This window comes from Pomacea canaliculata, linkage group LG7 (assembly GCF_003073045.1).
Source record: "Pomacea canaliculata isolate SZHN2017 linkage group LG7, ASM307304v1, whole genome shotgun sequence".
Taxonomy (NCBI): Eukaryota; Metazoa; Mollusca; class Gastropoda; order Architaenioglossa; family Ampullariidae; genus Pomacea; species Pomacea canaliculata.
The window spans coordinates 12,240,700-12,265,977 of NC_037596.1; the positions used below are offsets into that span (position 1 = coordinate 12,240,700).

Sequence of the window (25,278 nt, forward strand, 5' to 3'; positions counted from 1 at the left end):
TGAGCACATCCTGTACTACTTATATCTTATACACACTCCAAGCTTTCGTCTTCCTTGTACAGTTTAGTACAGTCATAGCTTCTATGTTCTGTGATAAAAGACAGTGTGTCTTTTTTTTTGATAACTTAAAGCACAGTGTTTTAGTATAACGCTTTTTGAATGGAGCGGAATCAATTAAATATGCTCTAGCAGAAATTTTTATTATAGTTACTCATTTTATTGCCAGTTTATAGAAATTAGTGCATCAATTTTTGTTTGTTAAATATCAGAATGAAAAGATTGATAGCGTTTCATGGTATAAATCACACATCTCTCCGTTTTTAATGTTTAGTTTTCGCTTATTATAGAGTTCAAATTATTTTTTTCTTCAAAATTTATAAATCCTTTTAAGTATAAAGCCATTATTGTTTACCTGAACTATTATTGAATTCGTTGCAACTAGTATACGGACTGAAAATATCGAAGCCGTTTTTGTTAAATAAAACCTTAATAGAGAGGATTGATTTTATTTTTCAAACTTTGTTTAAGTGGTATGTCTGCCTCTTTTTCTTAAACCCATTTGAGGCTCTTTGATTACTAGAAAAAATGTTTTTCAAAATAAATGGTTTCTTAGAAAAGTTACAAAACTAGTTATAATCGTTTTTTGAGAGTTCCGTTAGTATTAGAGCAAAGATTAAACTATACAACGGGCATCTTATTTTTCAAATGCTTATATTTTACCTATTCAGAACTGAAAAAGCACGTTTTTGTCTGGCATTAAACGAATTTTTAAAACAATTTTTATTGTTTATGAGTTATGTGTATGCTTTTGCAAAAAGAGACAAAATATTTAATATGTGAGCACATACGCTGCTCCCTGCCACGCATCACACACGCTCACACAAACGCACTTTAATTATTCATTGATCGGAAATTCCCGTACCACGAATGTATCTATTAATAGTGTGGAGTTCTCACAGTGTAGAGACGACCTAAGCCTCATTTCCTCCCGAGCTCGCAGCCATCGAGTGGTTTTGCAAACATAGTATGTACAGATAGTTTTATATTTACTGGCTTGTGAATACTACTATATCTATCGTGTTTTTAATCAACACCTTAAAACTGTCATGAATTCGTGATCACAGAATCACATTCTTTTGGGTATAATGCCTGCAGTCTACAATATTAATCTCATATCGGATATACTGCGGTATTACAACTCGTTATCACTGTGAACCATCCCATATTGAAAGTTCAACCTGAATGGCTTGCGAGAGAGAGAGAATGAGCGACAATTCTGATTATTTGCACCGTGCAAGTCTGCATTTCTCGTGCTAAAGCAGCAATTTTCTTAAAATCCCGAAACAAATGCAGTCAGCGTCCGAATAATCCAAACTATCGCTCATTCTCTCCCTTCTGTGTTGACTGCTGGCAACCTTGACAATGGTGTACAAACGTGACGTAGTACATTGTTAGCAGCACTCGTTAATTGCAGGTGCGAATCGTAGCGGATAATTAATTAACGGATGTGTTTTGGAGACCGTAATTTACAGGTTAGTTTTTTATTGCCTTTGTTTATCTATATCTGAAAAAAACACAACCCATTTAGGGTTTGTCTTTAATCTCTTAATGTCATGACAAGTGTTTAACGTATGAGTACACCACCCCTCGCCTTTCTCAAAACCCGCTGATAGAAGGTATCCCAAACAATCATCTCTTCCTGTCCACGTTTCTCGTCGCAAGAACTATATTTCCTCACATATACCTAATGAATTATAATTTAAATAATTGAATTATAATTACATTTAGTAAGATCCTCTTTACCCCTGTATTGAGCAAGGTAATCATGTCATATGACAGCACATTTTCCTAATACATATATAGACGAACCAGAGATAGCCCTAAACTTGCCATTAAGCAGATATGTAGCATTAGAAATAAACTTTGGTGTACACTCAAACGGATTTACAGGAACGTCTGTTAACAGTTCTTTGATTTGAATGTTTTACAGATATTTCAGAAATGAGTGGCAAATCGACTCTGAAATTTCTAATTCCCGAGAGTTCATGCCAGCGAGACTTTTCAGTCTTCGCTGTGTATGCTGATGGAACAAAAGGTAATTACTGAAACCACCAAATATCTGTTTGTATTTCTATCTTTGCATCGAGTTGTCTCTTCTTGGACCCTGTCTGCATTTTATTGACTTAAAATTGAAAAAACAAACAAACATTGAGAACTTCCTTTTCTCTGAAAGTATTTTTAATGTTTATATCTTGCCGTGTAATTTTGTTCTTCATGCTGCACTGTGTGTTTAATTCGATTAATTAGCGATTTGAGTGTGCTTATAACAGGGAAGTTGTGTTGCAGTATGTTAGATATAACATGTGAACATGTGTAGAAAGACAGAGCAGTGCGTAACATAGACTTAACATGTGTAGACAGACACTGAGTAGCGTGTTATATAGACAGCATATAGACAGACACGGAGCAGTGTGTTACGCAGACTTAACATGTGTAGACATACACAGAGTAGTGTGTTAGACTTAACATGTGCTACATTTACAGAGCAGCATAACCGAGTACATGTAACGGTCGCAAGCTGTAGCTTAGGGGAAGTAACAACGAATAATCATTCTACTATAGACTGCAGTAGTCTCCCATTTATCATGCCCTTGTTTTTCTACATTTCTTTTCGTTCAAAATCTATTGAAGCATATGAAATAACTGAAATTTAAAATTCAATTAGATTTGCTTATGAAACTGCTCTTTTTCGCCAACATTACCTTTTTTTTTTACAAAACATTCAAATAATTTTGCATATTCTAACGAGCTCTAAAGTAAGGACATTCGTTTTTTGTAATATGTTATGTAGACAAAGTTCTCCGTTGTGACTGGTTTGACAAGTACCTCTGTGACAATGCTCCGGGATATACCCATACAATTGAAAACGACACCGCTCTAATCACAGTGCCACGTGACTTGAAAAAGGAACCTGAAGTTTTTATCTGTGAACCTTATTTTCAACTTACCAACTTCACCAAAAGGTGCTTTTGCAAAATGCATGTACCAGGTAAGGCTGTAAAAGTAATCTTACTGATTACAACTGTTAATTAACTCCTTGTGTGATTAGTGTAATTGAGTTATGAATGTCACTAATACAACACAATACACAACTTTTAATATTAATGTTAGAGCTACGTAATTAAAAAATTATTTTAACAGGTTTTAAAGGTGCCACACAAAACATAAATAATATACAAAATGTTTTATGCTAAAGTTTTGGTGCATGTTCGTCCGATTTGGTGTCTGCTGACATATATATATATAGTATTTCAAAGCAACAGAAAAACTTTTCACTTGCATAAACAAAAAGGGAAATACTGTTAAAATTTAAGCTGCATGCTGGTTGGCGTTTGGTAACACATCAGAAGGTGAAAAGGCAATAAATATTTGAAATATTTTGTATTTTCCTAGTCAGGTTATATTGTGCCAAAATATTGTAATACATATCCTAACATTACATAATAATTATATTATTTCACGCTATATTTTCTTCGGTAGTTCAACTTTGCTGTTTTAACTTCATCATTAACAATTGTAATGATATCGAAATATTAGCCGGCAAAACATTTTAGTTAAGGAGGGTTTGCTTTCGTTAGACACTAAACAGCTGCTCTGATGTACTATCTTTGTTGTTAAAACTGATTTAGAATTTACAATTTACAATTTTAATACATATTACTTCAGATTCTTTGATCTTCGTAGTACTAGATGTGCTTGAAGTGCATGAATTTAATTCCGTTTGCTGTACTGCTATGCAATTACCACTACAAGCAGTTATAACTACGATTCAATTTTTTAAGGTAAGGATTTAACGGTAGGCAGTTAGTTAGGCCCTTCGCCCCTCCTGGTGCATAGGCCATCGAAGACAGTCCTCCAACGCCTCTTGTCTTGGGCTACCGTCACCAGTTGCTCCCATCCGAGTCCGGTGAGCTTGGTGTCGGCGGCGAGGTCTCGTCTCCAGGTGTTTCTCGGCCTTCCTCGCTTTCTCTTTCCCTGAAGGTTCCATGTCAGCGACTGTCTCTTGACGATGGATGCTGTTTTCCGTAGAGTGTGCCCTAGCCAACCCCATCGTCTCCGCAGTATTTCTTCCTCCACAGGCTGCTGTTTTGTTCTCTGCACGTTCCACGTGCCCATGGAAAGTGCTTTCCTGGTCGATAGAAGGGTGGTCGGTGTTGTAGCTTCCGAAGATCGGCTTTCACCGCAGCACGTGATATTCCCTCTAGATCAGTGATGCCCAACCTTTTTCGGCCTGCGGGCCATATCCATTTCGGACAGCCGTGTCGCGGGCCACTTCACCGCAAAAATACAAAAAAGGAAAAAAAAAAGTAGAGCAGATACCATTTTTTATTAGAAACAAGTTGTAATTACCATTAATTATGGAGTAATTAGTGGGATATTTGAAGTTGTTTACCCGAAACCAACTTCTGAATGTCCGGCTGCATAGTAGAGACACCAAGTCGGAGCACTGAATCGAAATGTTCGTCCATCGAAAAAAAGATTGGGAAACGCCCCCTACGTAGAGATAAATACTTCTTCTTCCCTTTTTTCGTTTTTTTTATTACTAACATGCCGATTTCCTGCACTGTGGGCAGAAGTTTCGCGGGCCGGATGGCACCGCGTCGCGGGCCGGATATGGCCCGCGGGCCGTAGGTTGGGCATCCCTGCTCTAGATGAAGGCCCTTCCTCTTCCAGGACTGTTGGCAATTGTTTTACTGTTTTCGATTTTTTGGTAGCAAGGGTTTGTTTGACGGGGTTGGGGTGCTAGCCCCACGCCCAACCCTCCTCCTTTTTCAGCGGGCCTTGGGACCGTCCTTGGCGGAGTTGGTAGGCAGTAACATCAATATTTTATTGCAAAGCACAACCAGTATTATTATAATTTTTATTTTCATCTTTTACTTACTCTTTATGGCAGTGGTTCTCAAAGTGTAGTCCGCGGCCATAAGTCAGGTGGTCCGCGGCTGACAGTCCTCATATGTCAGCAAAGTGATTATTAAAGTGATGCATTCCTCGCATTAACATTTTAATTACAAAGAACGAGGTATACGTAGTTTTATGTCAACTTATTACTATACTACTTCTACAAAAGGACATTTAGTTCTGAATTAAAATGAAACAAACGCGGCAATTTAAATTTGAAATTCATATTACAGACTGATTTTTAGGCCTTGGTGGTCCGCCATAGCTTTTACTTAAGTAAAGTGGTCCGCGGTCCGAAAAACTTTGAGAACCACTGCTTTATGGAATGAACAATAATGATACCATATATAAAGTGCGTTCTCTTAAAACCCTCAGAGCTTTTTTTAGTTCTATATTTGGTAGATAACTGCGGACCACAAAAATAAAAAAAAAGTATAATAAAGGTATAATGGATGACTATGACCAGTGTCGTCGGCTAGATTAGCAAAGTATTTAAACAAAAGTATTTAGAGGTCTGCACAAGGACATTGAAAACTCTGATGAATGATACTTTTTTTATACTAATTGGAAACTAGCGTTGAGTTTTCTGTTTCCAAAATTTTACAAAATGTCTTTCGAGGATAGGTGACATTGGTAAAAAAATTGTGGTTTTTTTTCCTGTTGTTCTTTATGTCACAGATAGTATATGCAAACATAAGAATTGTTACGTCTGTTAATGTACGCACCAAATAAACAAAATCAACTTTTTATAGTGCAAGACATCATAATCATTATTTCTTTTCTTAATAGAAAACTACAGAAAAATATTTGAGATATTTCAAATTGAGACAAATACGTTTAAGTAAAGCCGCATAAATATCTAGCGCTGAAGAGAGAACATATATATTTCAGAGAATATATTTCAGTATTAATGTTACTGAGGTACAAATTGCATTTCACTTATAAATGACAGCAATCTGGGATTCAAATTAAGTTTAATTTAACATTTTTTGTTGTGACAAATGTAGAACTAAAAATTAATCTTTGTCAAAAATATGAGAAAAAGAGAATCTGAGTGAGCTATTAGCGCGATATATACTCAGGTATTATTCTACTCATGTTGATTGAACGCCTGCAATTAAAATATAAGATATTCAAAGGTAGACAAATAGAATTCTTTCACTTGGACAACCTATTAGTTTTAGTTGGTTATGACCTCTCCTGCATCCCCAACGTTCGTCCCTGATTCTACTAAAGGCCAGCATCTTGTTGTACATGAACAAGTGGCAAAAGCAACGAATCAACCGTCACAGCTTTACTTCCCACCGTTTACACTACTGACCGCGATTTTAGATTTTTGAAGAACCTCCTTCACACGTTTAAAAGCCTCTACTACTAGATTAGCTGATATGAGATAAACAGTAACCTAATTATCTGTTAAGACACTAATAGTTTGCTTTCTAAGTAGATATAAAGATTATAACAAGTCCACATTTGCAATACTGGCAAAAGACGCAAAAATGTTGGTGAACTAATCAAATTAAAACAGACATATATAAAAGCAGCTTTCTCATTTCTGTCACCATCTCTCCGACCCTTCATCATGCACACAGTGGAGACAGAAAAAATACGACAAAGTAAGCAGTCGTTTGGTTTATGATCACAGGTGTCATTTCAGGTACATTACTGAGGAAGCTACTAGCAATTCATAGCAACATACATAATGATCTATTCACAAATGTCTCAAGAAGACGGCTGTAAGTAGTAGTAGCAATAATAATAATAACCGTGTGATTGAAATAGCGCATGAAGGAGCCTGCTTTCAAAGCTTGGGAACGAGACACGGAATACGAATGACGGAAGGATAAACATCCGCCAAGACAAGTAATAAAAGACAAACATAGGAAACGTAAGGAGGACTCGGTAAACAAACAGTTGGTGTTTAGAGTTTCGTTAATCTCCAGAGGAAAACGAGCAGGCGGACTAGTTAACATATGGAAAATGTACAAGAAAAGATAGACTGTAGACTATGGCTGTCTCAAGACGACTTTCTCCATTATCTTCAAAAAGTTTGTAACTGGGTGGTAGTTGTTTGACACATTGACACGAAGTGTTAACTTCTTAAGAAGTGGCCTCATCAGGACCTTTGTAAACAATGATAGGCGAACTCCTGTTGACAAACTGGCATTGACAACATTAGTGATGGCGGGGAGTAAAATACCTCTGCATTCCAGAAGAAGGCCTGTGGGCATTGAGTCTAACTTGTTAGCTGGACCTTGAGTGATCATTTTTATATCAGTAAATCTTGTGGAATTAGTTGCTGTTGATTTTTGAAGGGAATCGCTTCCATCTCACTGCTTTCCATTTGGTTTTGTTGGGGATGTGTGTATGGGGGGATGCGGGTGAAGAGAGGGGCATAAGTCGCTGTGTTTGTGTTTTGTTTTGTCTTCTTTGGAGAGTGACATCCATTTCTTCACAGCCTGCGAACATCACTGACTGCTATTTATGACCCAACATGCAGGTTATCTAGCAAAGTTGACTACTGCGAGATGTTAAGAGAGGAATGTGGGAAGGTGCCCTGTGAAATATCATTCCAAGACAATCCTTCCAGAGTGTAAGATGTTTAGGTATTTCATCCGTGGTGTCGTATCCTGGGACAAAGTCTGCGGGGGACGTTCAGACCTCATGGGTGTTGATGCTCTAGCCTAATGTTGAGATCACAAAACATTGTGGGGAGCCTATTGATGGTGACATCCAACAGAACTGGATTGTTACATGTTGTATGGACATTGGCGTTGAACCTTCAGATATGATTGACAAATGGATTGAAGGCATTTATTGCATTGGCTAGTCACCGTTAGTGTACTTGATGGAAGTGTTTTACATTATTTTTATATTTTCCTTTTCTCTTATACAGTCAAATCTCGCTACTATGCCATCTACCGGGACCGAGCAAAAGTGGCATAGTAGCGACAGTGGCATAATAACGAGGGTGCTTAAAAACGGCTTTATTTGCTCAAGTTACCCGTCAGTCCAAAGCTCTCAAGAATCGTCTGCTGTCTCCTCTCATTCTCCCCCTCACCTCTTCATCCTCCACCCCTCCCAACCACATCTGCACACCTGCATCCTGTCGCTAGTCGACCCCTTCCCGCTCTCCCTCTGTCACGTGACTGTCATCCGGCCAGCGACCACCCCCCCATCGCCAGCCTCCACCCTCCCTGTGTGCGTGCTAGGTTCCATCCACCTAACTGCCATGTCTCACTACCATACAGTATAATAATCGAACACTGCGTGGAATTTCACAACTTGTGCCTTTTAACAATCACAAAAAAGTGGCATAGTAGCGAGAGTCTGGGGTGGCATAGTAATTTTTTTTTACATTGAATTTATAGTCGGGAAAGAGCAAAAGTGGCATAATACCGAGAGTGGCATAGTAGCGGGTGGGGGGGGGGGAAAGTAGCGAGATTTGACTGTATTTGTACATGATTATGTACTTGATTTTAAAGTAAATAACCATTGATAAACCTAGATTATCGACTGCCCAACAATACAGAGTTGTCTTTTTAGTTCTTTTTTGAATAATAAAGGTAAATAGTGAAATCAGAATACTTTGACTGGAGATGTCGACATTAGTTAAAACATCAATTATAGGTTTTTTAAAATACAGAAACTACTACACTTCATTGTAACGTTTATAATCAAATGTTTTGATTACTCTTTTTAAAAAGTGAACTTCTTAGTTATACGTTTAGTGCACTTTTACTTTTGTGTATAATGAATTGCTAGTCTACAATAATATCTTCGAGAAGAATAAAACGCTTAGTTTTTTGCAATTGACATGTCAGTGAATGCTTTTTTTCTTGCTTGCTCTAAAAGTTTCTTCTCGCTCTTCGTTTTTTTTGATTCAGTATTTATCAGTATTGTCTTTTATACTTTAAGCTGGATTTTTGATGAACAATGTTACAAATAACAAAGGGTTAGGAGATGACTATGACCAAGTAATGTTGTCCGCTAGATTAGCAATAGGGACGAAAGTGTCTAGTACTATTAATTATCAGAGGTCTGCACAAAGACATTGATACATCTAATTGATGATATTTCTGTTATACTAGCTTATTTTGACTGTGGTAGTATTTGTCTTTATAGAACTTTTAGTTCATATGATGGTAATGGCATAACTGAAAATCTGTAATATCTGTGCAGCCATTATTATCCCGGGACAGCCTGGCGGTGATAGTCCTGAGCAGGTTGATTTAATCGGGGGCCTGAGCGTGCTCTCGGTCCTCTTGCTCCTGGTCCTGGTCGTGGTCGGGTTTTTAATCTGCAAATATTGTAAGAAAAAATTTTATTCTAGTTCTATAATAGCAACAATGTGATATTGAAAAAAAGGAAAAGTTAAACTGTTTAAACAATTACCCTAATGTGTAATGCGAATTCTTCGTATTAAAAGGCTATAAAGGCAGCATTTTTTCTTTTTATATCTTGATTATCATCATAGAAGATATTTTATTCAGCTATTCTTTGATTATTAATGTTCGTCGGAACGTGGATATATGCTGATCTGTGTATTGACATATTTTGTAATGCAAATAATTCGTATTTAATAGCTGTAAAAACAGCATTTGATTTCCCTCGATATCTTGACTATCGCCAAAGTTAACTCATTCAATACGGAGCTGCGGTAGCCCGTTCGACCCCGGTATACGCAGCAGAGAATGACCGCGAATGAAATCTCGACTGGTATTTTCAAAAAAATTATATTTAATATCCTACATTAACAACAACTATGTGTGATACTCCGTTTTAAAGATCATTTAAAATAGATTTACGTGGTGTACATTTTAACAAATATACGTTTTGTTGTCTTGTAGTAAAATCAACTGAAAGACTGTAACTGTATCGGACCGAGAACTCACAAAAGTAGGTCAAAAGTTCGACAATCAGAAAAAATATTTATAAAATATATACACACACAAAAGCTCAAAACAGGCATATATTTAATGAGAATATACCTTTGAATTTTAATATTACTTACTGTTTTCTTCTCATTTTCGGTTGTTTGAGTACAAATCCACGTCGAATTGAGTAACCTGCTACGAATGTCAAAATGGCGCTGAAGTAAACAAACCTTCGCGTGGTTTTAACATGGAGAAAATACCTGATTGGTTGATTTTTTCAGACTTTAAAGGGAAGTAATCGAAAGAGGAACAATTCCTTAAGGTTCCCGTATTTTCTCCCCTTATGTATTCGTTCATTTACGCACAGAACTAAACACTCGAAAGACTCTACTGTGGTACAACAGTGCGTAGTACAGATTCAGGCGACGCGTGGGCTGCGACGCTTAGCGCCGTAGTACAGCCGCGTACTACGCGTGGCGAATGATTTAAGATATTTTATTTCAACTATTAATTAATTATTAATTTTCTTCGAACCGTGGATGCTGAACTGCGTATGCTCGTATTTGATACGGAAGGTAACAGTCATAATTTTCATATAAACTGAATGTTTTCAGGTCACAGACAAAACTCATCAGATTCCGAACAGTAAGTTGATTTAAAACATTTTTCCGTACATGTTTAATGTGTACCGCATGTTGCTAAAGCTTAACAGGCATGAAGACATACACACATACGTTTTAGCAGAAAGCAACACACACGTACACGCTTTCACGTATGTTAATGAAATTAATTTATGATTATTTATATTAATCACCTAAGCAGCGACTTACAGATTGCAATACTTTCAAAGGCTTTGTCTTCATATCTTGTCTGTTGCTTTGCTATTATATTTCTTCTCATGGAATAAGGTATGTGGTTATAATTGGAGCAGAACAGTTTACTTAATACACACAAATCATGTAAAATTTAATAGATACAGTGAAAGAATTTTCAAACCAACTAAAATAGCTACTTTTAAAGGTGAGACACAATCTCGCATTTAAAACAAATTAAAGTGTAAGCAATATCGTATAGTCTGTATCTACAACACATCTTTTGTGCTTTCCTTCACTATGCTTAGTTAATTAAGTGGATCCCTCATTAGAACATGCTGACCTTTACCTCTCCAAAGAATGCACTCAAATTTAGAAGAAATGAAACCTCAATATTACCATATCTTTCTCACTTATCCCTACCTTTTACACACAATCTATCTGAAATAATAATTCCCTAATCTAGGAAAGTATTCCTAAGAAAAGTTGTTTGCTGCTTGTTTATACATAAGGACGAAAACTAGTTATAATAATGTAACAATAAGTTATGATCTCCCAGGTAATATTTGTAATATTGTTCTGTAAAAGATAAAAAAATTCATCAAACGAAACTTCTAAGAAAAACTGAGATTTTAGAAGCATGGTATGAAGTAAATAAATAGCTGTCAAGAGATTTAAACTATATAGTATGTTTATGATGAAATGACATTTCTAAAATTTATTGTTCGGTGGCTATTTTCATTTATTTCTCTGTCAACTAATGATTATATTCACAAAAAACTATTCGACTTCACTAGTGTATACAAGGCCTGTCAAACAGTTTACATAGCACTGTATCAAAATACTTACCTAGGCATCCGTGTCCCTCCTGCCATGAAATGCTGGTCTGTTTAACCCTACATACAATGATTTGTGGAGTTTTGTACACGACTTCAAACCATCATGTACTACAGTTAATCTCATCAAAATATCATTAAGTAACAAGAAGACAGCATCAAAGATTTCCTATAAAACAAGTGACAACAATAATTAAGGTTCAAATCATGGCATGCGTTACTTAGAGGAGACCAGAAGAAGTATCATGCTTCATAATGTCTTGCTATTGATATTTTCTTCATTTTCTAAAGAAACTACCATTTCTGGAAAAGTAGGAGAATCGCTATTGTTTACATTGACTGTATATATATATATCAGGTAACGATCTTATAAAACAATAGCCTTGTGATAAAGTTGTATAAACCAATATCCACAGAGGTTCAGAGACCACTGCGTAATTATAATGACAGTATAAGTAAGATATAAGTTCCAAAATTAGTTTGATATGTGTCCATCGCTTCATCTCTATCTCTCCCACCCACCCATTCGCACACACATATTTTTGTACCGAAACCTGTGTGCGTTAGAGTTGAAGAGAGATGATGTACTAATAACTAACTACATCTAGAACTGGTCCCGTGCATAAGATGAACTTCTTTTATTGAAGATATCACAAAGCCTAGTGTAATCTATTTCTCCTTCCTTGGACGTGAGCTCCTACGACTTTTTGCACGGAAAATAATTTGGTTAATATGCAAATATGTTAATATTTAAATACGTGTTTGTTAGAGATTAAGAGAGAGAGAGAGAGTGTGTTGCATTTCTTTAGAGATGTACTTATTTCAGAAAACAAATTAAGTATAGAGCTGATTGACCCTCTAGGTGAGCACTTACGACTTTTATAAGGGTAAATTATTTTGGCTTCTTGCTGTTAATAGTGCACTTTTAAAGTATATCTCATTTCCGCGGAATGATTAAAAAAAAAGTCAATGTGAACAATATCTGTTCCGTTTTTATGTTGAGATGTTAATTTTAAATTTATTTTGATATTTGTCCATTACCGTGTTTCATTCTCCCCTCCTCTCTATACCTCACACATTCCCGCGTGCGCACACACAAATCTTTATATTTTAATATGTGTTTGTTAGAGAGGGAGAGGGTGATGCATCTAATTAAATTTACAACTGGCACCTCATTTAAAATGTACTTCTTTGATTGCAGTGATCGTAATGTGAGGCCTAATGAGCGTGAACCTTTGAAGTGAGCACTTACAACTTTTATGAAGGGAAATATTTTGGCTTCTTGCTGTTAATAGTGCACTTTTAAAGACTATCTCTCATTTCCACGGCACGATTAAAACTATTTCTGTGTATTTTTTTTTTTTTGGTTTTGTTTCACATATTAAACTTCATCATCAAGACTTTCTGGTTAAAAATTGCAAATAATAGAGGAATTCGCTGCTTCTAAGCTACACAACATTATATCTGATGGTAGATGTTTCTGAACCACTTAAGAAATGGCCTAAAAATATAGTTGTAACTTGACTGTCTCCTACAATACCATGTTACTGGGTTCTTATCATTTTGGCAAAAAAGAAGCTTAGAGGCAACATTAAGACTCCATAGAAAGTATCTTTACTTCTATGTTTTGTTTTTGTGTTTGTAAAGTGTGGTAAGCTTGACTGTACTACAATGCCGTGCTAGAAAGGCTTAGTGATGATGATGATGATGATGATGATGATGATGATGATGATGATGATGATGATGATGATGATTGATTGATTGATTGATGATTGATGATGATGATTGATGATTATGATGGTGGAGTTTTGTGTTGGCCTATCTTGATGATGTTCTTTAATAGTTTGTAGACTTTTTTGCTGTCACCCAGTAACATTCCCTCCTCTCTGGTACACCACTGGTCCTCAATCGACTTCTCCCTTGTTTCCTTGATGGCACAGTTCTCATATTTTATTTTAAAGCTCCATTGGGTTAGCTCTTTTCCATCTCTTCGGGGACCATCTCTGGTCAAATAAAAATTTAAGATGTTGTTTGTTACCCAAAGTTATGTCTTATTTTCTCTACTCCCTAGCACTTCCTGGGTTGTTGACAGTAGCACCTTTGATATCTCCAGCGAGTGTGTGTCTAAATAAAGTTAGTTAAGGGCAATGATCGATGTCCTTGAAGATCTCAGCAATGTTTGAGTCTTGAAATCTCTTTACATTTGGAGGAAATTTAAGTTTACCCACCAATGAGGTGAACTGTTATGCGGCCGAATTATTTTGTCCTCTGCTCTTTTGAAGGAGTCTCCTTAATCACTTCATTCCTAAGGAGCGATACACGAGTAGTGTGTATCTCTCGCAAACGTACGGCATGAGTGGCACAATGACAGACTTAGTCATTGGTACAAAATGTCCCCCCCTCCCCGAAAAAAAACCTTGAGCATGACTTTGCTTGAGGGGCTGATAAGCTGAATGTTTGGTTAGTTTTAGCACTGTTTGAAGTTTCTGCTTTTGGAAGGGGTATCACTAGTGACTGTGTTCATTTTGGGGGCCATTCTTTGCGTTTCCACACTCTTTGAAACAGAACAGTGAAGGCCTTTATAACTCTTTCCCCACGATGGTTAGGCAGATCAGCTGGCACATTATCAGACAACATTTCTCTCTTTCAACTGCTTACATCTCTTTTGACCTCTTCCCTTAGCACTGGTAGGTGTGCAGGTTCCCTGTTTCTAGTTGCTCGTTTGGAAGGATGTTAGGCTCTTTCTTCAGTTGGATGTTGTAAGTTCTGTGCAGTACTCATTGGTTGAGAAAAGCATTGCTTTCTTTGAGAAGGTAGATACTGCTGTCCTCGATGATTGAGATATTGTGCTTATCTGTCTTTTATTGAAGTTCTTTAGCAGAATCATGTACATTTTGTTCACTTGTGACGGGCTCATTCGAAATACTACTACAACTATTGAAATAACGATTTCCAGAGGCTTTGTATTCGAAATATGTTACAAACCGTATTCAAATAAACGACTGCCGTAAGTGTAACATCTTTGAAGATATTTTGTCATCAAAGAAAGTTTTCTTCCTTTACCCCGGTTCTATTTCTTAGCAAAGATTTCAGATATTCTATGTCCATGTTTTTATTAATAATTATTTATCTTTCGTGATTTTATTCATTTGACCTAGTTTCATCAAATTTTCTTTTAATCTGCTGTATAATATTTTCATTGACTTTTTTAACTTTGTCGAACGCAGACATCAAAATTCTCGCCTTAAACCACCGAGGATCGCTCATTCCTACCCAGATGTTGAGGAGGAGACAAGGTTAGTAAAGGGCTGTAAATTAATTACTGATTTCTACTTGTGTTTACAAATATTCATCTAAAACCACCAAACCCAGCCACTACACACACAGACGAAACGCGCAAACATGCAAACATATACTTCCACATTTTTAATACTCAGTTTTTTGTAATAATTAAAAAAAGGTTTCTTAATAGTTGATTTCTTATTTCAAACATAACTGCAGTGGAAGAACGGTTCTAAATAGACATTTAATCGTTACTTTGTATCAAAATACAAAGAATAGGAGCTCTGCCAAAAAAAAAACCCTTGTCAGGCAAAATTACTGTAAAAATTAGAAAATGATCCATAATAAGTTTCAATTATTGGAAACAACACAGAACAGGTGTTACTAAATGGGTTGCTATTTTTTATGGGTTATATTGCTTCTTAATCTCGTCTGCGTATTCCCCGTTGCAAAATAACCAATGTGGTAGACACATTTGCTTACTTTTACCTTTTGTCGTAAGAAATGTAAATATCGGATTAAAGCAGAAATTACCAAATTTGTTAAAACTTTCTAAACTGTTTTGATTGACACTTTATGTGTCATTGTAAAGTTTACTTTGTAGATAAGAATTGTTGTTTAGCAGAGAATAATTGTTTACGTATTTTGAAAATGCTGCAGTGGAAGAATGGCTCTAATAAAAAATTTAATCGTTACTATGTTTGTAAGGACAAAGAATAGGAATTATGTGAAAGACTCCGTGTCAGGCAAAATAACTGTAAAAATTAGAAAATGATCTATTATAAGATTAATTCATTAGAGAGATGCAAAGCAGGTGTTACTAATTAAATGGGTTGCTTTTTAATAGTTATATTGTATCTTCTTTAGAAGTAAACAATACTTGCTGCGTGCGAGCTCATTAAACTGTAAAAAACTGACAGTAAACTTTTTCATAATTTTTTTCTTTATCTTTCTTGTCTTTTCTTTAAATTTGGGGGGGGGGTGTTATTTGATTATTTTCTTTGTATTTAATTTTTTTCAGACGACAGGATTCTATTCAGTTCTCTCTTTGCTTCCGTTATTTTCCTAAATAAAATCTCTTTTAAAGTGCCTAACCAATTTTCCTGATGTGGGACATTGTTGCATGTTTATCATACATGATACAGTGAGAAATACGTTGTGCATGTATTCGAATACAAAATAATTTAGGTATATCTACGGTATTGTCGGTAATTTTTTTCGTATTATTTCATATAAGATGTTTTCTAATCACTTTTTCACCAGAATACAAGTATCCGATCCCGAACGTAACAACAAAAGCAGAAGGGACACAATATAACTGTACAGAAAATCCACCTTCTAGAACTGTTAACATGAAAACAAACACGTCAGCTGTCCTCCAGACTTACAAAGAACATTGATGAGTTTGCCAACTTTCTTGTTGTGTGTTTTTATCCATTTTATCGATGATGATGACTGGAATGGTGATGGGATTGGAATGATTTATATTTTTTAACATACCAGGTGACTGTAACATAAGAGTGTTTACAATACAGAGACAGAGTGGAGGAAGAGAGAGAGAGACGTCCGTCTCTTTGCAAATAATTTTTAAAACTTGAGGACCTTTTTTTGATACCATTGTATTACGGGAAATACAATCAGCTTTGTTTTTGCCTTCTTTGTAAGGTCCCAACAAATTGCAACAATCTGTATGATGTAAATGCGCAGCTTTTTGTGATGTTTTAATAAGATACTGGTAAAGCTGAATGTTAAAGGTGTGTTCAGTGCCTGTACTTACATACCTTAATTGGTGTTTCGAAAAACCCATTTGTAGGTTGACACAGGCTGCTGGTCTTTAGTAGACACCAAGTTCTCACCTTTGGCCCACATACATGTCCATTATCAAGCCAGCATCTAGTCACATCTTGTTGTGTGCTTTTATGAATTTGTACTGAACATTAGTTCATGTAATTATTACTGAAATTATTATGTAGTGATAACGATGGTTCTTAAGATATAAGCATGTCATTGCCGTAGTAAGAAAACTGTTTTCAGCCCAACAGCTATAGCTTCTAAGGATATTCGTGAAGTTAAATGGGAAAGTTTTGTACCCATCCAGAAATGGATATATATATATAACATATTGATTTTAAATTATGTTTATCTTAAAAAATGATTTTTGTATAAAAATAACTCTTTCTAGGATTTTTTTAGACTCACTAGTCTTCTGTGCTTGTAACCATCTAGAAACAACTACAAGGTCAGGATTATTGCATGCATACTTATTTATAAATGCTACGAACAATGAAAAGATGGATGTACACTCACAGCTCCTATAACATTTTATTGCTAAAAACCAACAAAGATGGTTACCACATAGAGTGCTGATGAATCAAATGTTAGCAGGCAGTCAAACATTTCCAGAAAATTCTGGATAAACAGACACTTCTAGCCTGCATAAAATATCTACATTGCTGTAAATTTAAACTACAACATTAAGTTAAATATGATACAATGGTTACCTTAAGTAGAAATAAGGACAGACAGTCACATTACACACTGACAATACACAAGAGCATTTGAAAACATTAAATGAACAAACTACTTTAAGACCATGTTTAATTCTTTTAATGTTTCGTGCTTTAAAGCATATGTGTATATATAATGGAAATATGTTCATTAATTTGTATATAAGTCTTTCAAATGTCAAATAATGCATTTTTTCAACAGTGCTTTAGAAAATAGACATGCTAATATTGGTCAGCATACCACTTTCTGTTTATGTGGTTCAATATACGCCTTGCTTGTAATGTTGTAGTACAGGTTTTTTAAATCTCGTGTATATACTACTGCTTTGGAGTACTATAGCCATTGCCTCTAAGAGCCTTATGAAGGGATGTGTATAATACACATAAATGTATGTTTGTGTGCTGAAATCAACACATTTGCTGTGTGTTTGTTTTGCGTATGTTAATCTGTATTTAATGCATGATTTCTTGTACGAAGATTGTTTGGCCATTATAACAAAAGAAAATAAAGAAGCTTTTATTGAAGTCTAAAGTTTGGTAGTATCAAAATGTTGACCATAGTACATGTGTGTGTGGGTGTCTCCAGTTGAAAATACTGTTTTTAAGTAGCATCATTTTACCTAATCGTCATAGTTTGGTGATTGCTAATTTTGATGGATGTCATCTTTTCAGTAGCATTTACTGTAGGTGTTTTCTTTGATAGTGGACCTGTAGATAATTTGTAAATTGTTTTCAAAGACATTACTATTTGTAACCACCATAATTTTAGACCAAAAAATGCTCTTAGTTTCACTGCTATCTGTATCATCATTCTGACCCTTCCTCCTCAAGACATGAAAACCATTTAAATCTAATAATAGTGGGGCAGTCAATGTTGTTGTCTCTAAACTCAGCTGTAGTTTTTCAATGGGAAACAAGAGAGGAAGGTGAGGCTGCCATGTGATCCCATCCATCCAAAGGGTCCGCCCTTACGAGTCCCTCACCCCTCCACCTGCCCTCCACTCCCAGCTCCAGTCGTTCCCTTAATAAGAAAGTGATGATCAAAATGATGATGTCAGTGAGTCCTACTATGGCTGTTTGAAAGAAAGCTTCTTACGATCGTAAATTCGTTCGTGGAAGTAGTCATGTATGTGCAAGATGTAGAACTAGAGATAATTGCTTACAGGAAGTACTCGTGCTTGTCGTGGATGAGTGTAATAAGATTTCAAGTACAGATAGGAACCTTGGAACACACTCACTATTTCTCTGTTAGACATGCGCGCGCGTGCACACACACACACATGCTCAATAAATTTCACAGACACATACATACACAATAAACCTTAATAGATGTCTTACTTGTTGTGCTTTTTATTATACTTAACAATTTTTAACATCCCTTCAGAGAAGTAAAACACCATGATGACTTACGTGTCATATAAACTACATAATTTGTATAAGATAGCAATAAAACATCGCAGTGGCAAGTGTGAACCAGAGGCTGTAGTCAAACATCTTTCTTCACTTGGAAGGTTACAACGCGGAAATAATATATGTTCCTGTAAAAGCCACATATTTCATTCCGTTCTTCTTGCACGTCAATTTCAATAAAGCTAACAACAACAGTAATAATAATAAAGCTTTCCTTCCCTGGTAAAGGCTGGAGGAAACGGTGAGAAAATCAGACCAGTGCTCACAGAAATATTAAATACTTTTTTTTGTCACACGAGTGAAACATTTTATTGACTAATTAGTAGATTACAATAAAAGAAAAAGAAGCAACTCTAGCTCTAGGTAATCAACCCTGTAGACTGCAGCCACATCCAAAGATACTCCAACATTTCCTATAAGAGATCTCAATGCAGGATATTTAGCCATTCTTCATTAAATATGTGTCAAGAAAACTATGTAGACATCTGTCAGCCTCAACATGGAGATATGGTATACACAACTGTTGAGTTACAGACTATACAGATATACTAAGCTCCGTCAAGAAATGTGTCTGATGGTTGCTGAAAGGAATTAAATCACAAAACTATCAAAACAAAAAGAAGGTATATTTAATACAAATGTCTAAGTCATTTCACGAAAGCAAATGGTTGTAGTGAAGTGTGTGGAGCATTTGTTTCTCAGCTACACATGGATAACTCATTTAACAAACCAGAAAAACAATCACTAATCACTTCATGAGACTTATTTATAAACGTTTTATGACAACTGTGGAATGCTGTCGAACAACGAATTAAATTTGTACAAGTGAAAAAGGTAAAAGATTTTTGTTATTAAATATGTGCGGTTATATAAGTAAAGACAAGGGTAGTCTAAAATTGTAATATATACAGATATAGAGACCAAAGGCTTAATTGATGATATTTTTTAGCGCAGATAAAACAGAAAACTGATGCAGGAATCCACTGCAATATTGTCTATGACTTGGGTTGACTACACGATATGTCACGAATCTGTTGATGATCATGACCAGTGCAGAGTAAATGGAAACCTCAAGAGCTTTAGCCCACACTCTTTATCCACAAGTAGCCATTGTGCACAAAAAAGTCCTACTACAACTTACAAACTTGTTTATCAAAGCTAGAACAGTGCCTCATTCAGTGAGATGACTTTTATTCGGTTCCGATTTCTAACTTTAGATAAGTAATTACCAAAGTATCTTCTTTTGTTTCTCTTTCTGTCAGTATTCTTACATCAGCCATCCCTTGATCTTTACACATTTTACTATCTTCTGTTTGTAGACTTGGAGAGGTGGAAGATGGTAGTGACTTTGATGTCTGCGTGCTGTGTTCTTTTGTGATGCCGATGGTCATCGTGGACGAACTGTAGGTTGTATAAAACTTTGTCTTGTTCATCAGTCGTCAGCATTCCTACCACATGATGGCGTCTCCGAGTTAATAGTAAATCAGATAATTCATCAACGTAAAATCCAGTCTCTTTCATGACATTAAAACAGAAAAATTGAAGAAGAATTAGTCCCTAATGAGTGAGTGTCACTAAACAGTTCTTATGTTTTTCACCTGCTGAGTACTGAAAAGAGAAAACTTCTATTATCATATTTAGTAGAGTCTCCCTTCCCCCATTAAACTTTACAGTCTCCTCTCTCATTCTCCCGCCATTCGTCAGACAAATGCCGGGTGTTTTTCGTTACTTCTACTTAAGCTTCATTTGTTCACAAAAAATATGTTTAAATCTATAATATCTTAAAATGTGTAATTCAATTTAAAAAGTTTTTTTTGGAAAGTTTAGTTTTCGAGCGATGTATTTATATTTATACAAAGATATTGTTCATGTTTTTTTGTTATTGGCCGTTTCTGGTCAAAGTGTCGGACCATTTCTATGGTGGGCTGCTCAACGGTCATACAGAGGCAGTTGCTGGCTCGGCGTTAAATATCTGTACCTCGATCTTCTAGTTAATTTTCTCCCACGAGTCGGGGAGGTTCATAATTTGGAAATAATTGTACTTCAGAATTTCTATGTGATTGCTCTGTTAATTTAAAATTTTCATGCATTTCGTTGACCGCAACAGTCTCCTCATTTCCTAATACTCAGTTAAATCTCTACAGTCTCTTTACTGTCATCGGAGGAGAAACGAACCTAATACATCTAACTCATCAAAGTCAATAACCAAGGGATTACAAACATAAGCTTCTGTCCTCAACTCTGTCATTTTATTACAAACAGCTTCACTCTCGACTTTAAGACCTAAGTACTCGTTGGTGAGTCTTATCGCCAGGAAACACTCTTCCTATTCTCTGTTAGAGCAAGGCAACATTTGTTGATGAACTCTAAATGTGATTACAAGAACAGTCTTTCTCTCTCTGTAATTGTGTATATCAATCTTTCCGCTTTTTTTTCAGCGCGCTTGCTTGCCTGTTCGTCTGTCTAGACTTTTCAGTCAATTTATTTGCTTTAACAATATTTTACTTTTAGGTCCTTTTCTTTCTACATTCCTTTATATGCTTCTACTTCATTATCTCTTTTCATCGTTTTTTTCAATGTTTCCTAATTTTCCCTTTACTTAAGTTCACTGATATTATAGTCTGTTATAGTAGCTATCAACTTTGCCCTGAGTAGTGAGGTTCAAAACATCATGAAGTCCATTCTTGTTTGCTTTAAACTTATCTCGCACATTTTCATTCCTTGCGAACTTTGGACTTTGACAAATGCATTGCATGATTTATGTAGCTATAATATTCTAATACATATAGACACACACAGCCAGAAAAACAGACAAAAAGAGGCAACTAAGTATGCTTTGTATGACACACAAAACCTTACGCCAACGAAGTAGGTGTAGAGTTCCTCCTTGTAGGCTGCAAGTCCAAATCATTAGCGCCGAGAAAACCTACGGTTACCAGGTGAGGTCAGGTGTTAATTGGCGCCGCGCGATGAATAAATTAAGTCGTTGATAAAAACGCGCGTCACTTCCGGGATACCCTTGATAACCTTTTAAACTTCATGAACTGATACCAATATGTTTACTCAAAAACATCATCATCAACTTTCTCAAACATAGAAACTATTACTTCCCGTCGGTTTATTTCGAGTGAAAATACAAAATAACTCTGAAAAAAATTAGGCATATAAAGCCACAAAAACTAAAACTTCAAGCTTAAAGGCTGGAGAAAAAATAATATGACCAATGAAGGCCTTTTGAAGTTAATTGAATTGATAGCAGAGAAACTGTGATAACAAGTGTATGCCAAAACATAAAAACAAAGACAAACATTACAACAAACCAAAGAAATGTTAAAAGCGATTAAAGCATATTACTCTTGTTATGTTGCAATTTAATTGCCATGGCAACGCATATACAGTAGGGTAGGCACCATACAACTTATTCAGTATTTGGATGTTGGAATAATTAACTGTCGTTGTGATGTTTGAACACGTTAGCATCTTAAAGAATCAGTTAAAAGAAACGATCTAAAATAAAATTCAGATAACCTGGTTCGGTCTTACTGGTTTTCTTTGCAATATTTACTAGTCACACTCAACGTGTCCTACTCAGACTGATTTCCAAAGGTTACTTCCATAAACAATAAAGCAAACCAAGGGGAAAGTATTTCTTCACGAGGACGCTGTAACCTCTTTGGAAGACACGTGTCAGAAACAAGAAAAAATGTAAGAGAACTTCATTCTAAGAGAAAGCAGAGCAATATTTCGAAACCAACATCTAATAAATTATAAATATAAGACTACATTATTTTATTACATAAACTTACCGTTCTTAGTCTTTATTTTCTCTTAAATAGCAGCAAAGATGAGGATAGCAACAAAAAACCACACAACAGGCTAATTATTATTCAATTTCCTGCACTATCATCTCTTTAACTTTAACAGCAAAAACAGCTTGTAGTTTATTCTGTGTAAAGGATAAGCATAACTGAAATTCCAGTGTAGTCATTATATAATAAACATGATTTAATATACTTACTAGATTCTTCAATAATTCTGACTGTTGTGTTTGCAGAGCCTTTTTCATTGCCAAGAATTATTTCCCAGCTTCCTTGTGAAAGGTTTCCATGAAGGTGAAGTCTTAAGATCAGATCAGGAGGGTCACCAGTAAGACTACATCTCAGTTTCACTATTAGTGTAGCCCCTAACAGGGGTAATGACAGACGACATTCATTGAATGCTGCTGTGTAGGCTTTGACATAAAATTTTGTTTTCTCGACTTCTGATGTGACCAGTGTGACAGGACTATCAACAAACTGAGGAGCACCTGCAATCATTCAAGGCACTTGTTATACCCGAAACAAAATCATAACTAAAGAGAAGGTTTTCACAGCAAAGTGATTTTGCAAAAATAAAATAAAATAAAGCAAAAAAAAAATAATAATAATAATAAAACAATGCATTCTGAAACAGGTGAGAAGAAGTCAGTATAAGCAATGACAGAAGCTATTTAGTGTACTACTTACATCTGACAAGAAAGGACACGGATTTATTTTGCTCCGACTCTCTTCCTTCACAATGATATGTCGGCCAGACATCTTCACAGATGACTGAAAACGAGATGTTTAGATGACCTTTACCCCTGACTATTCCTGCTCCAATTTTGTCTACATCTGTAGCGAGCTTCTTCATATTTTTGTCAAAAAGTCCAAAGGCAACAGGAGGATTTCCTCTCTCAAACGAGCAGGAGACCATGACCTTCTGACCCTCATTTATGAGATATTTGTTGTTTACTTCTTGTCCATCTACAGTCAGACTAGTGACTATGGGTGGGTCTGTACAGACAAAGGTGAAAACATAGATTTGGATATTTCCTTAATTTTTTCATGTATTTACAAACAGTTCAAATAAAAATAGCCTTATCTGAATAAAAGTGGGAAGCATTAATGCCTACTTAAGATCTCAGTTTTGTGTATGTATTGGTAATAATGTCAACTTTTACACACAGAGAAAGGCTTAATGCTAATAACAGATATAATACTTACTTACCTTTCTTATATTATTTATCGATTTATTGTTTTGTCTATTACCGAAGTTATTTTTGTTTACATTGTTTAAATTCTGCTCTAATTTTTGTAAGTTTTAAATTTTATCTCTGTACTTATTCAGAAATATCCCTGAGATTCGTAGTTCTATTTTATTATCTTTCTTCATATTTATAAAACTTTTTATTGAAAATTTCTCTCATATTTAGCAATGTTTCTCATTATTTTTTATGTTACCCGTTCAACTTAATTGTCGACTCTAAATTGTCATCAGTTAACCGTTTCGTTTTATAAAAATGCGAGTATCGGTGATTTTGTGCATGTAATAGCATCCATATTGATGAAATCTTGAAATAAATCTTTCTATTCTCATCTTTATCGGAGTTATCTTCATGACTATCTAGACTGGGTGCTTCCGGTTATTAATAGAACCTTTAACTGTTTTTTTCTTGATTAGAGTTCTTTCGTCTTTCCAACTTATTGCTTCGTCTCTCCTTATAATCTTACTTTATATTCAAAGTACTTTGTTCCTCTTTGTGCAGTTTTATAAATAACATCGGTGATAGTAATAATAAATAGTGATAGAATGATGGATTTGTATATCTAATTACTTACATGTCACATCAATGGGTATCTGCAGCACTGTCTGTCTCTGTAGTCTTTTATCCTGAATGTCGAGATATATAGCAGTGATGGACCGAGTGAGTAGCTGTGAAATCTTTATCTCCCAGGTCCTCATGGAGCTGGTGATGTAGCGACGCTCTGCTACACACACTGTGTCATCTCTGACATTATTATATTTCACAGTGAAGTCCTGAGACTGCTTTGGCCTTATAAACACGCACAGAAGTGATCTGTTGTTATTTTGGCACACTTCAACATAGAGACGTGTTGTGTCTGTAGATACTGAGTTTTCACTAATATTTAGAAGATAACTAATATTTAAAAAACTGCCTTCGTTTTGAGATAATACTTCGCCGGTGTTCATATTTCCATCTGGAAATACAAAACATTAAACAAATTAATGATGTTTCAAAATTATTCTCATCGTTATTTGCTCTCATTGATTTGTACGAATGCTGAACAGAACAAAATAACCTGAGTAATAGTTTCTCTTTGCTACACTCGTGAAGAGGAAACTGCTTTTGTTATTATTATTTTTGTAATCTTAGTACATTTCATTTTCTTGACTAAAATATTTCTATATACATGAAAAGACTTTCAATGATTCAATATTATATAATATACGGAAATACATTTAATCTGTTTATGTAAGCATAGTAAGCCTATACTTAGTGAATCAGTCTGTTATTAGTATAAAAAATTGTAATACTCACATTCACAAGGAAGTGTTTGCTTGAATACATTCGCTAGTATTAGAAAATAGCACACTTGAAAAAATGTCTCCATACTTAGGTTCATTAGACGACTGTTTGCTGGGTTCAGCGGTGTGATCATGATATAAGTATAGGTTTGCCAGAAGACTGAGCAAGTCCTTTACTGTTAAACTCCTGGCATCCGGACAAGCTTTCAGCTTCCTTGTTCAGTTAAAGCATAGTCAAAGTTTCTGT

The 25,278-nt window shown here is 35.5% G+C and overlaps 2 protein-coding genes across 4 annotated transcripts; one reads left to right on the forward strand and one right to left on the reverse strand.

Annotated features, from left to right (window-relative positions):
• Positions 1–952: 952 nt before the first annotated feature.
• On the forward strand, positions 953–17,805 carry LOC112569060. 2 transcript variants are annotated; one of them, XM_025246708.1, is made up of 9 exons: positions 968–1,024; positions 1,475–1,532; positions 1,991–2,095; positions 2,852–3,049; positions 9,142–9,270; positions 10,451–10,481; positions 12,686–12,724; positions 14,712–14,780; positions 16,030–17,805. In XM_025246708.1, exons 3-9 carry the CDS (start codon positions 2,002–2,004, stop codon positions 16,082–16,084), a joined length of 615 nt encoding a protein of 204 aa, XP_025102493.1. In that variant the 5' UTR covers positions 968–1,024; positions 1,475–1,532; positions 1,991–2,001; the 3' UTR covers positions 16,085–17,805. The 2 variants fall into 2 exon arrangements, with proteins under 2 accessions (XP_025102494.1, XP_025102493.1); XM_025246709.1 differs by lacking the exon at positions 1,475–1,532 and having other exon boundaries at positions 953–1,024.
• An 819-nt stretch (positions 17,806–18,624) lies between these two features.
• LOC112569230 lies at positions 18,625–25,212 on the reverse strand. 2 transcript variants are annotated; one of them, XR_003100340.1, is made up of 5 exons: positions 25,045–25,212; positions 24,323–24,703; positions 23,189–23,497; positions 19,913–22,989; positions 18,625–19,264 (listed from the first exon to the last, which is right to left on the reverse strand). XR_003100340.1 is itself a non-coding variant. In XM_025246963.1 (4 exons), the coding sequence occupies exons 1-4, from the start codon at positions 25,163–25,165 to the stop codon at positions 22,625–22,627; spliced, it is 1,176 nt and encodes a 391-aa protein (XP_025102748.1). In that variant the 5' UTR covers positions 25,166–25,212; the 3' UTR covers positions 18,625–22,624. The 2 variants fall into 2 exon arrangements, 1 of the variants encoding a protein (XP_025102748.1); XM_025246963.1 differs by having other exon boundaries at positions 18,625–22,989.
• Between the last annotated feature and the right edge of the window lie 66 nt (positions 25,213–25,278).

Coding starts and splice junctions, on each gene's coding strand:
- LOC112569060 (XM_025246709.1), top strand. CDS start 2,002: ATGAGTGGCAAATCGACTCTGAAATTTCTAATTCCCGAGAGTTCATGC. Junction 3,050..9,141: donor TTGCAAAATGCATGTACCAG/GTAAGGCTGTAA, acceptor ATATCTGTGCAG/CCATTATTATCCCGGGACAG. Junction 12,725..14,711: donor AATGAGCGTGAACCTTTGAA/GTGAGCACTTAC, acceptor TGTCGAACGCAG/ACATCAAAATTCTCGCCTTA.
- LOC112569230 (XM_025246963.1), bottom strand. CDS start 25,165: ATGATCACACCGCTGAACCCAGCAAACAGTCGTCTAATGAACCTAAGT. Junction 24,704..25,044: donor GCAAACACTTCCTTGTGAAT/GTGAGTATTACA, acceptor TTGTATTTCCAG/ATGGAAATATGAACACCGGC. Junction 22,990..23,188: donor CGTGTCCTTTCTTGTCAGAT/GTAAGTAGTACA, acceptor GAATGATTGCAG/GTGCTCCTCAGTTTGTTGAT.